Consider the following 10,633-nt stretch of genomic DNA (forward strand, 5'->3'; position numbering starts at 1 on the left):
CTCACTCTGTCACCCAGGCTGGAGTGCAGTGGCTGGATCTCAGCTCACTGCAAGCTCCGCCTCCCGGGTTCACGCCATTCTCCTGCCTCAGCCTCCCGAATAGCTGGGACTACAGGCGCCCGCCACCTCGCCCGGCTAGTTTTTTGTGGTTTTTAGTAGAGATGGGGTTTCACCGTGTTAGCCAGGATGGACTCGATCTCCTGACCTCGTGATCCGCCCGTCTCGGCCTCCCAAAGTGCTGGGATGACAGGCTTGAGCCACCGCGCCCGGCCCAAAGACTGTTTCTTTACTATCCCTTTAGCTGAGCAAGACTGTGAACGGTTTGCATTTACAATTCCTGCAGTGAACAACCTGCAGCCCGTTAAGCATTGTCACTGGAAAGTGTTGCCACAGGGCATGTCAAACAGCTCAACAATTTGCCAGATGTATGTGGGGCAAGCAATTACATTATTCACTATATGGATGATATACTTTGTGCTGCCCCCACTTGAGAACTATTAGCCAATGTTGTGATCACTCGCAAAATTCAATTTCTCGTGCTGGTTTAATTATAGCTCCTGACAAAATTCAGATTACTACTCCTTACTCCTACTGGGGGACCTTAGTAAAGGACACTACCATTGTACCACAGAAAGTAACCATACGTAAGGATAAATTAAAAACGGTAAATGATATCAATTGGATACGACCTGCTCTAGGCATTCCTACCTATGCCATGAGTAATCTGTTTTCTATCCTTAGAGGAAATCCTAGTCTCACTAGCCCTCGGCAATTAACAAAGGAGGCTGAGGTCGAGTTACAACTGATTGAGAAGCAAGTCCATAAAGCTCAGATAAATAGAATAGATCCAGAGAAGATTCTAGATTTGCTAATTTTTTCAACTCAGCATTCACCGACTGGTGTTACTGTCCAAGAACAGGACTTAGGAGAGTGGCTTTTTCTTCCACATACTAATTCACAGACTCTAACTCCTTGTTTGGATCAAATCGCTGCCATGATAGGAAATGGGAGAACTCGGATTGTTACATTACGTGGATATGATCCTGGAAAAATTATTGTCCCTCTCACGAAGGCACAAATGCAGCAAGCTTCTATAAATAGTCTACTTGGCAAACCCATTTAGCTGACTTTGTGGGTATTCTCGATAATCATTTTCCTAAAACAAAACTGTTTCCGTTTTTGAAATTAACGAATTGGATTATCCCTAAAATAACTAAATTTAAACCAATTGAAGGTGCTGAGAATGTTTTCACAGATGGGTCTAGTGATGGTAAAGCTTCTTATTCCGGCTCAAAAGGTAAAGTTTTTCAGACGTCCTGTACTTCAGCTCAAAAAGCAGAACTTGCAGCTGTAACTGAGACATTGACTGCTTTGGATATGCCTATTAATGTGATTTCTGATTCTTCATACGTGGTTCACTCCACCCAGTTAATTGAAAATGCCCAGTTATGATTTCATACAAATGAACAACTGTTGAGTTTATCTACCCAGTTGCAAACAGCAGTTAGGAGTAGAATGCATTTTTACATCACTCACATTAGAGCTCATACACCTCTTCCAGGACCTTTGACTGAAGGGAATCAAATGGCTGATCGCCTAGATGCTACTGCAATATCTAATGCTCGACACTTTCACAATTTGACCCATGTGAATGCCTCTGGTCTCAAACGCAGATACAGCATTACCTGGAAAGAAGCTAAAGGTATTATCCAGCGATGCCCAACTTGCCAAATGGTGCATTCCTCATCTTTTACAGGAGGAGTTAATCCTCGAGGACTGGAACCCAATTATCTTTGGCAAATGGATGTCACACATGTTCCCTTGTTTGGGAGACTAGCTTATGTACATGTATGTGTGGACACTAACTTAGTGGCCTGAGCAAACTAATCCAGTAGGTGTCCCAAAAATAATGGCAGTTCAAACACCGGATTGCAAGGAGTGCTGACCACCGTTTCCTGGGATGGAAGACGGAGGCTAAGGAAAGCCTCCCTGGGTTCAGAATTAGACCTGGGGCTACCACCTCAGGGTCCCCTTCGTTATGTCATCCGGCCTCCCCGTCATGCCCTGTTCATGACAGGGACCGTCTTAAAGAACCTATCTGTCAAGGCTTAGCTCACCCTCCCTCTTTTTTGCTGCTGTCTCCTTTGACTAAAAGAAGGTGATCTTTTTGGTGACTCATTCTTGCATCTCACACAGTAGCTCTCATATTAAAAAAAAAAAAATCTATGAAAGTTTCAATAGGGTGAAAATAGATATTACATTAGCCACAAACCCTATATATACAGTTTTAGTAATTACTTGGGCCAGATCTGGAAAGGGTGGGGTGTACTGAACTAAACAAAACTTCTTTTTTTCCTGCCAATTTATGGTTAAGGCTAGAAGACTTACTGAGAAGGCTTCTGAAGATTTATTTTTAAAAATTATGGAATCAGTATTAAAGCATTGTAAATTTCTTGATTTGCATGGCAGAACAACAGGTAAGCTTGCCAATGTTTAGAATTTCCAGGTGCCAGGGCAAGCCTGCTTAGGAGGCTTAGAAACCCGGTCACTCAGAAAAGCCAACGTCTGTCCCCACCAGCCAGCGTGTGCCTCCCTCACAGTGGGTGCTAAATTGATTTCTAGAAGTAGTTTAATTTTGCCAATTTGATGAGCAATAATAAATGGCCTCTCTTTTTTATTTGATTGCTTATGAAGTCAAACCTTTTTTTTTTTTTTTTTTTTTTTTGAGACGGAGTCTCGCTCTATCACCCAGACTGGAGTCCAGACTTGGCTCACTGCAAGCTCCACCTCCCAGGTTTACACCATTCTCCTGCCTCAGCCTCCCGAGTAGCTGGGACTACAGGTGCCCGCCACCACATCTGGCTAATTTTTTGTATTTTAGTAGAGACGGGGTTTCACCGTGTTAACCAGGATGGTCTCGATCTCCTGACCTCATGATCTGCCCGCCTCGGCCTCCCAAAGTGCTGAGATTATAGGCATGAGCCACTGCACTGGGCTGAAGTCAAACCTTTTAATCAGCCTTTTGATCTATGCAAATAGCCTTTTCTATCTTTTGCTCAGTGCTTTTTCTTTTTTTTTTTCTTTCAGAGACAGGATCTCACTCTGTTGCCCAAGCTGGAGTGTAGTGGTGTGATATCATGGCTTACTGCAGCCTCAAACTCCTGAGCTCGAGGGATCTGCCAGCCTTAGCCTCCCAAGTAGCTGCAACTATAGACACATATCACAATGCACAGCTATTTTTTTTTCTTTTTCTTTTTTTTATTTGGGACTGCTTTTTTTAAAAGTTTTTTTTTTTTTAGAGACAGGGTCTTGTTATGTTGCCCAGGCTGGTCTCAAACTCCTGAGCTCAAGTTATCGTTTGGCCCCCAGCCTTCCACAGTGATGGGATTACAGGCATGAGCCACCACGCCCGGCCCTTTAAGGAGTTCTGATTTACATATGTATTTACATATGTGATATGAACCCTTCGTCACTTTTGCTGCAAATGTTAATTTCAGATTGTTCTTTCCATTTTGATAGTGTTGAAGATGGCTTTGATGTGCCGAGTTTAAAGCGCTCAACCTTTCCCCTGGTATTGATACTGTCTGTGTAGGCACCCCATCCGCAAGTTATAGAAAGTATAGAAGTTTCAAGGTTTCCTTCCTTTTATTCAGAATTGATCAGGAACGAATTTTAAGATAATGTGTAGGTGAGAGAGCCAATCTTATTTCCCCCGATCTGTCTTGCCCATTTCCCTCGACACTATTTATTGAATAAATAACGCTTTTTTAGGACAGGCCATTTGTACCATCTCTGAAGGTGTTGTATACATTCAGGTTGATTCCTTGACTTGATACCCAGTTTCTTGCTGTTCTTTTGCCCTGAGCTAATGTCACACGCTTCTCATCACTGCTGTTGGATATTAGGATAGAATGGTAGAGCCATCTGCATGATGCTTCTTTTAAAAATGTTTCCAAACTTCTATTCCTTCATGTCAATTTTAGATACAGATCTGCAGTTTGGGGGAAAATCCCACTGGAAGAGTAATGGAATTGCTGAAGTGTATGGGTGAACCTGAGGTTATCAACTCAACGGTGCTGAGAGAGACGCAGCACTCTCGCGTCGCTCTTTATCCCGGTCATTTTAGGGCCCCAGAAAAAGCTATTTTTTATGATCTTACAAATTCCGTAAACGTCTTGTTACACGTGTGGTTTGTGAGTCGTTTTTCCTTGTGTTTTTCCAGCCAGACTCGTTGATTTTCAGGAGAACCGTGGGGCTTCATCATCAGCTTCACCACCAGCTCTGGGGGTTTCATTCCGTTGTGTTTATCCCACGTGGGGGAGAAAGGGGAGAAGTGGGAGAAGGGGAGAAGGGGAGAAGGGGAAGAAGGGGAGAAGGGGAGAAGGCCTCACTGGAGGCGTTTTCAGGGCAGCCTCTGGCCATACCTGTCTCGGGAGTTCCAGACGACAAGTATCAAGTCCTTGACCCAGTTTCCTCAGAGCCTGCCCTGCCGATGGGCGGCCCTGGCTCGCCGGGAGCAGAAGCGGGTACTGCTCTTCAGAATCCTGGGCTCGGAGGAGTGGGCGTTGGCCGGTCTCACCTGCCACACAGGTACAGCCGTCCTTGTTTACCTGGCGGCCCCGCCGGACTCCTACGGAGAGCAGGGTCTGGAGCTGGGCTCACTCAGGGTTCTCAGACCTCGGTAGGGACATATGTGTTTGCTCACGGAGCGTGGAGGCCGCCTCTCTAGAGGGTCCCCAGCAGACCCAGGTGAGGCGGGTCACAGTGGAGAGGAGCTGGAGTCTAAGAACAGCCTCTGTGGGGTCAAGTTCCTGAAGGACACTTGGGGGCCACCCCAGCAGCTCTCGGGGGGCGCATCGGAGGCGCCTGGGGCTATAGTGTTCCGCTCATTGTATATGTTTTGGAGGCATCTGGTGCTGTGGGCAGGAGCTCAGGGGGCCATGTGCCCCGTCCTCACCACCCTGGGTGTGCGCCAAGCCCACAGACCAGGCTAGGGCATGCTGTTGGCCCTTGGCTGTTGGTTGGCAGGTGGTTGGTAGGACCTTCCCAGCAGGGGAGGGGACCAGGAGACAGGCAGGGTTGGGCCCCAGGCTGGGGAGCTTCCTTGGGGCCCTGAGATGCAAAAGAGCTTCCAGCGGGGATCCGGGGCAGTCTAGGTCACAAACCAAGGTGAAGGGGGTGGAAGAGGGGCTGAGGGCAACAGAGGGGTAAGGGACCCAGGCAGGAAGACTCCGGAGCCGCCGGACCTAGGCTCGGGGTGGGGGACAAGGGCCTGTGGAGCAGAAAAGAAAAAGCTGGTGATTCTGAGGACTTCACTTATTCATTTTGAAATCAATCAATCAATCAATCAATCACATAGCACAAAACAGCCGTCCCTCAGTGGCATCACCTGGCCTTCTGCCTCCCCATGTTGGCTGTGTCCTGCCAGGGCCCTGTGCTCTGTGGAAACCCAGTTCCCTTGGGGGCCCACGAGGCCCCACCACTGCCCCACTCAGCCTTGGAGCTCATCCCTGCCCTCCTCTGCTCAACTCCTGTTCCATCTGCATGACCCCTCTTCCAGGGAGCCTTCCTCACCTCATCCCATTTCAGGGCTACCCACTCTGGCTGCCTGTATTCACACAGCATGGTCAGGCTCCCCAAACCCTGCTCTAGCCCGGACTCCCACCCCTGTAGCCCTTGCCTCTAATAAATCAGGTAATTACAATGCTTGCTACAATGTAACCTGCACTAGGGCTGGATGATGCGTCTGTCTTGTTCTAAGTGAAACCCAAACTCCCAGAACAGGCCTGGCCCGTGTGTTTGTTGATTGACTGAATGATGTGTTGGGAGGCAGCAGAGGGGAGAGGCTGGCTGGGCACTTGGCTCAGGAGGCAGGAGATCTGGATCCCTTCCAGCTACTCCTCCTGGCTGTGCAACTTGGGCTTGTTACTGAACATCTCTGAGCCACATCTGTAGAGTGGAGACGGCATCGGGCCCGTATCACTGTGTCACGCGGGGCTGGTGAGATCCGGCAGCCGCTGAAGCAGCCCACACAGGCCTGGCCGTAAGGGGAGTGGGGATGGGCTACACCCTCTGTGGTGCTGGCTGGGAAGACCAGGCCCCCAACCCTTGGGTCTTCCTCCCGTCCGGCTCCGGGACGTGGCTGGGGGCCAGTGCTCACCATCTATGTTGAAGACCGCGGCTTTCTGTAGGTGGAATTTCTTCACGTACTCCAAGTATCTTCCCACCCATTTGGGGTCCTCCTGCATTCTTCTGGCTGGAATCAGAGGAGCTGACAGTGAGGGACTGAGGCCTGGAGCCTCTGTCTTTTCTGCCCTCCTCCTCTGCGGAGAACAATGGGGAGGCAGAGGCCCTGGGGATCTGCCAGCCCACCACTAAGTTGCCATGGGCTGGGGGCTCATCGGACCACGGCAGTACCCCCTCTGCGACCTCCCGGGCCCGGCCAGCTCTGATTGCAGTGGCCCCAACCCTGTCTCCTCTAAACACAGGTCTGTTCTGAGCACGGCAGGTAAAGTGCCCCTGGAAGGAGGGAGTCAGGCCTGGCCCGTCTCAGTGGAGATCCCCAGAGGGGTCCCGAGTTCCGGCCTGGCGCCACCCTTCCCACCCCCTCGACCTTCTCAGCCCTGGGGATTCTCGACTGCTGCTGTACCACTCCCCCACCCCATCCCGGGCTCGGGCTCCGGCTGATCCTCCGGCCTGAAATGCCCCCAGGCCCATCTATCTCCACCTCGTCTTCAGGACACTGCAGCCCCTCGATGCCCCCGACTCTGTCCCCTGTGCTCTTCGAGCCCTTCTCCCATGGTGCTTTTACTTTCAGACCCACAGGACCCCGAGACATTGCTTGATAAGGAGGAAGACAAGGAAGGCATTTTTTCAGTTCCATCCACAGATAATTCAGCAGTGTCCAGAGCTGGGCCCACCTCGTAGCCGACCCGCAGTGCATGTCCTGCGTGGGGACACCCTCCCTGAGGGTGCGCTCAGCTGCAGCTCAGCCCGAGGCTGCCTGCGCCTTCAGAACACCCTGCACAGAAGGCCCCCTCCCAGACAGGACGGCAAGTCTCCGCACAGACCCAGGAGTGTCCGGCAGCTCCTCCCTCCTGTCTGGGGACCGGGGCACTGCACCGGCCAGTGCTGGGGAGAGCTGGCCACTTACCCAGCAGCACCCACAGGCTGGTGATCTCGTCATCCTCAAAGCGCACGTAAAGAATGAGGTTGCTGTAGTCGGTGCTGACGAAGCGTACGTGCATGCTGCCGCCCTCAACTGCGGGAGACCCTGGGGCCGGGTGATACACGATGCCTCACTCCTCTGTCCCCCAGGCCCTGGACCCCCCCATGGCCTGTGGACAGTGCAGTGCTACCAAGAGGATGCACGGCCTCCTTCCAGCACCTGGTCTTCTCCCAAAGCTGACAGCCCCTCCTGAGTGTTGCGGCCAGGACTGGGTGTCTGAGCGTCCCTTGCTCGCCCCTCCCTACTCAGAGCCCAGCCTGGATCCCGGACAGGGGCACTCACAGGAGCCTTGGTACTGGCCTTGCAACTGGGTTGGATGGACAGTGATGTTTGCTTCTTTACACACCCCTTCTCCCCTGGGAAAGGAGAAGGGGACCAGGGCCTGGTCAGCCTCCAACTCTGTCCTGTTGTCTTGCCCCAGGACATGGTGGCCCTCTCAGGGCTCTCTACCACGGGACACTGGGGCTGCCACCAGCTGAGAGCCCTCCTGTCCTCCCCGGGGGGGTCAGCTCCCCAGGCTCAAGGTCAGCCTTGTCCTGGCACAGGCACCAGGGTCATGCAGCCAGGAGGAGGCGATGCCTGGGGGTGCTGGGGATGGGGTCGGAGTGAGGAAGTGGGGTCATCATTTCTGGGATGACACCAAACCTCCTGGAGTGGGTTGGTCCCAGTCTGGCCTTGGCTCTGAACTCCAGGTCTTGGGGGCTGGGACCCTGACTGTCCTGCCTGTCCCCACTTGCTCTGGCTCTGTGCATAGAAAGAGGCCCCTCACCCCCATGCTCCTGCCTCTGTACACAGACAGAGCCCCCCTCACTCCCATAGTCCTGCCTCTGTCCACAGACAGAGTCCCCCTCACTCCCATGCCCTTTGCTCTGGGGTCTTCAGTTTCTCATCTGGGGTGGGTACCCGCCAACCCCTGGGACTCTGCAGGCCTCCGCACGGCATGTCTATGACCAAGTGGCTACTAGGATGTGGGTCTCACTGCCTTCAGAGCTGTGGGTGCAGGTGGAATAATGTAAGCTTGTTGTTGGTGTCATTGGGCTCAGCACAGCTTGTCCCCAGGGCCGATTTTCTTTTGCTGACAGCGCAGCTGTCCTTGGGATTCCCTGACTTACGTCGGGGCCGAAAGGGGCGTGGACCCAGGTGGCTGTGGTCCTTGGGAGAGGGTTGTTGGGAATTAGGCAACTTTCAAACACTGGAGATCGCACATTTAAAACGCCAGACCCCGGCTTCCTTCACAGCTGGAACACAGGCCCGTGGCCCAGTGGGCATGTCTGCTGGGACTGGACGTGGCCTCCAGGGCTGGGCTGGTGTTTCCTGCCTGCCTGCTTCTGGCAGCTTCCAAGCTTATCCCTCTTGGAGCGGGGTCTTGGGCCTCAGCTTGGTGTGATGTTACCCTGCCTTGGAACACCGTCACTGTCCCTTGGGGATCCCTGGGTCTGAGAAGGAGCGCCTGAGAGGGGTGGCAGGAGCCATGCTTACTTCCAGAACAGCACGAAGTCCACGTCCCCACCATCCCTGGTCTGGATGGAGTGGAGAGCAAGCCTCAGAGGGTCGGCCGGAGAGACCAGGTTTGCGTGGCTGGCTGCCAGCTGCAGGGTGAGCCAGCGCCCCTCCACCTGCAGGGGTACAGGCCGGGGCAGGAGAGGCCGGCTAGTGCCCGGCCATGTGGCACCCCCTCCACCTGCAGGGGTGCGGGCTGGGATGGAAGAGGCCGGCTAGTGCCTGGCTGTGGGCACCAGTAGGCCACCCTCTGAGCTCTCAGGCCCCAGCTTTGGCACTGAGCATGGTCAGCAGGTGGTCGTGCCCCTCCCAGGGGGCTGTATTGGCAAACGTTCCCTCTTCCTGGTCTATATTGGCAAATGCCCATCTGTGGATCCAGGTGGAGGATAAGCTGTGCTTCCTTTTTGGGAAGAGTCACCTCCCATCCCCTTCTCTCAGATCTCTGTCCAATCCCTTTCCACACTTGCTACCCTCACCCTCACTTCCCTCAGCCCCGCACCCCTGCCCCTGCCTGATCCAAGCTCTGTTCCCCTGGCCAGGGAGGGTAGAGGGGAGGGTCTGGCTCTGTGCTGGGCGTCCCTCCATCCCCGCACTCCCACCAGCAGCACCAGGACCCCAGGGGCCACATAGGGAGGAGGAACTGGGACCCTCCCTGCACCCGGGGCTGGCCTCTTCGTGTCACCCAGGGTGAACCCCTCTCCTGCTCCCTGCCTGGGCCCAGCGTCTGGGTGCACTGCTTCACTGGACGCCGCCCTGCAGCCTTCTCCTGAGACTGCTGTTGTGCCGCGGCTTCCACAGCCAGGAGAGAGGGAAGGGCCCTGAGGTTAATCAGTGGCCGCTGGTTCCGGCTGTGCAGGAGGACAGAGCCCGTTCCTGCCTGGGTTGGACCCAGGCCCAGGTGCAGCTCACCCTCCAGAGCTGCTGCAGGGTCAGGCAGGGCCCAAACCCCAGCCCCGCCCACCTGCCCCACCCCTGCACCTCCTCAATGTGACACTCGTGTCATCCCCAGCTGGTGTTCCAAGCCTGAGTCTGGGGACTGGACCCACGACACTTACCTTCTGCGCGTCAAAGTCCGGCTGTACCGGCACTTCTTCCAGAGCCTTCTGGGCGCCCGCCAGGCCCAGGCCGAGGGCCAGCAGCAGGAGAGGGCCTTTCTCCAGGGCCATGACTCCGGGGAAGGGAGAGTGCCCCCAACCAGCTCCCTTCTCTGTGCTGCCCAGACCCACCCCACCTTCCCACCCGCCACCTAAAAGTTCCAAGTTCCGCAACCCTACCCCAGGAATGACGCCGCCTCCCCGGCACCGCCCGGTGTCTAAAGTGATGGGAAGCTGTTGTGTGGACTGGGTGTGGAGTGGCTGTCAGGGCAGTTTAACTGCATTGCACATCTGTCCTGGATTCTGGGATGAGGCCTGTGGCCTGAGGGGGGCTGGGAAGAGGGCAGAGGAGGATGTGGGCTCATTCAGGCCTGCAGCCCCTCCTCCCCAGGCCCCCTGGTCCCCAGTGTGTTAGTCCACCGGCTGCTGGAGCCACGAATGCCAGGATCACTCTCACATCCCTGTTCACCTCCTGCTCACGGTGAGCCTGCCTGGGTGTGGGGAGGGTGGAGGGGTGGGGGCCTGCCTGTGTGGGGAGGGTGAGGGTTGGGGCTGGCCTGGGTGTGGGGAGGGTGGAGGGGGTGGGCTCTGCTGGGGTTGTGGGGAGGGTGAGGGGTGGGGCCTGCCTGGCGTGGAGGTTGGAGGGGGTTTGATGCAGACCAGGGCCCCCTGGGATGGCCACTCGGCACGTGCTGGGCACTGAGCCCTCACGGGGCATCATGCCCCCCTAGTTCCTGCTTTACTGCAAACGTCTCCCACCAGCCGCCTCTTCTTCAACCCTGGAGGCCACTTCCCAGCCCAGCCATGAGCC

General features: G+C 54.5%; 1 protein-coding gene across 3 annotated transcripts; it reads right to left on the bottom strand.

The window, feature by feature from the left end:
- Positions 1–3,469: 3,469 nt before the first annotated feature.
- LOC108512950 (lipocalin 1-like) lies at positions 3,470–9,905 on the bottom strand. 3 transcript variants are annotated; one of them, XR_001880764.1, is made up of 7 exons: positions 9,784–9,905; positions 8,708–8,844; positions 7,511–7,584; positions 7,154–7,273; positions 6,161–6,256; positions 4,425–5,272; positions 3,470–4,281 (listed from the first exon to the last, which is right to left on the bottom strand). XR_001880764.1 is itself a non-coding variant. In XM_017848531.1 (6 exons), the coding sequence occupies exons 1-6, from the start codon at positions 9,892–9,894 to the stop codon at positions 5,247–5,249; spliced, it is 564 nt and encodes a 187-aa protein (XP_017704020.1). In that variant the 5' UTR covers positions 9,895–9,905; the 3' UTR covers positions 3,470–5,246. The 3 variants fall into 3 exon arrangements, 2 of the variants coding, with proteins under 2 accessions (XP_017704020.1, XP_017704017.1); XM_017848531.1 differs by having other exon boundaries at positions 3,470–5,272; XM_017848528.1 differs by lacking the exons at positions 3,470–4,281; positions 4,425–5,272 and adding an exon at positions 5,955–6,037.
- Between the last annotated feature and the right edge of the window lie 728 nt (positions 9,906–10,633).

This window comes from Rhinopithecus bieti, unplaced genomic scaffold (assembly GCF_001698545.2).
Source record: "Rhinopithecus bieti isolate Rb0 unplaced genomic scaffold, ASM169854v2 scaffold_2205, whole genome shotgun sequence".
NCBI lineage: Eukaryota > Metazoa > Chordata > Mammalia > Primates > Cercopithecidae > Rhinopithecus > Rhinopithecus bieti.

What these genes read in the sequence shown, in the direction of transcription:
- LOC108512950 (XM_017848528.1), bottom strand. Translation starts at nt 9,894, where the DNA reads ATGGCCCTGGAGAAAGGCCCTCTCCTGCTGCTGGCCCTCGGCCTGGGC. An exon ending in AGGCCAGTACCAAGGCTCCT is followed by an intron (nt 7,274 to 7,510) that starts GTGAGTGCCCCT and finishes ACCCGGCCCCAG; the next exon opens with GGTCTCCCGCAGTTGAGGGC. An exon ending in CGCGGTCTTCAACATAGATG is followed by an intron (nt 6,038 to 6,160) that starts GTGAGCACTGGC and finishes CCTTACGGCCAG; the next exon opens with GCCTGTGTGGGCTGCTTCAG.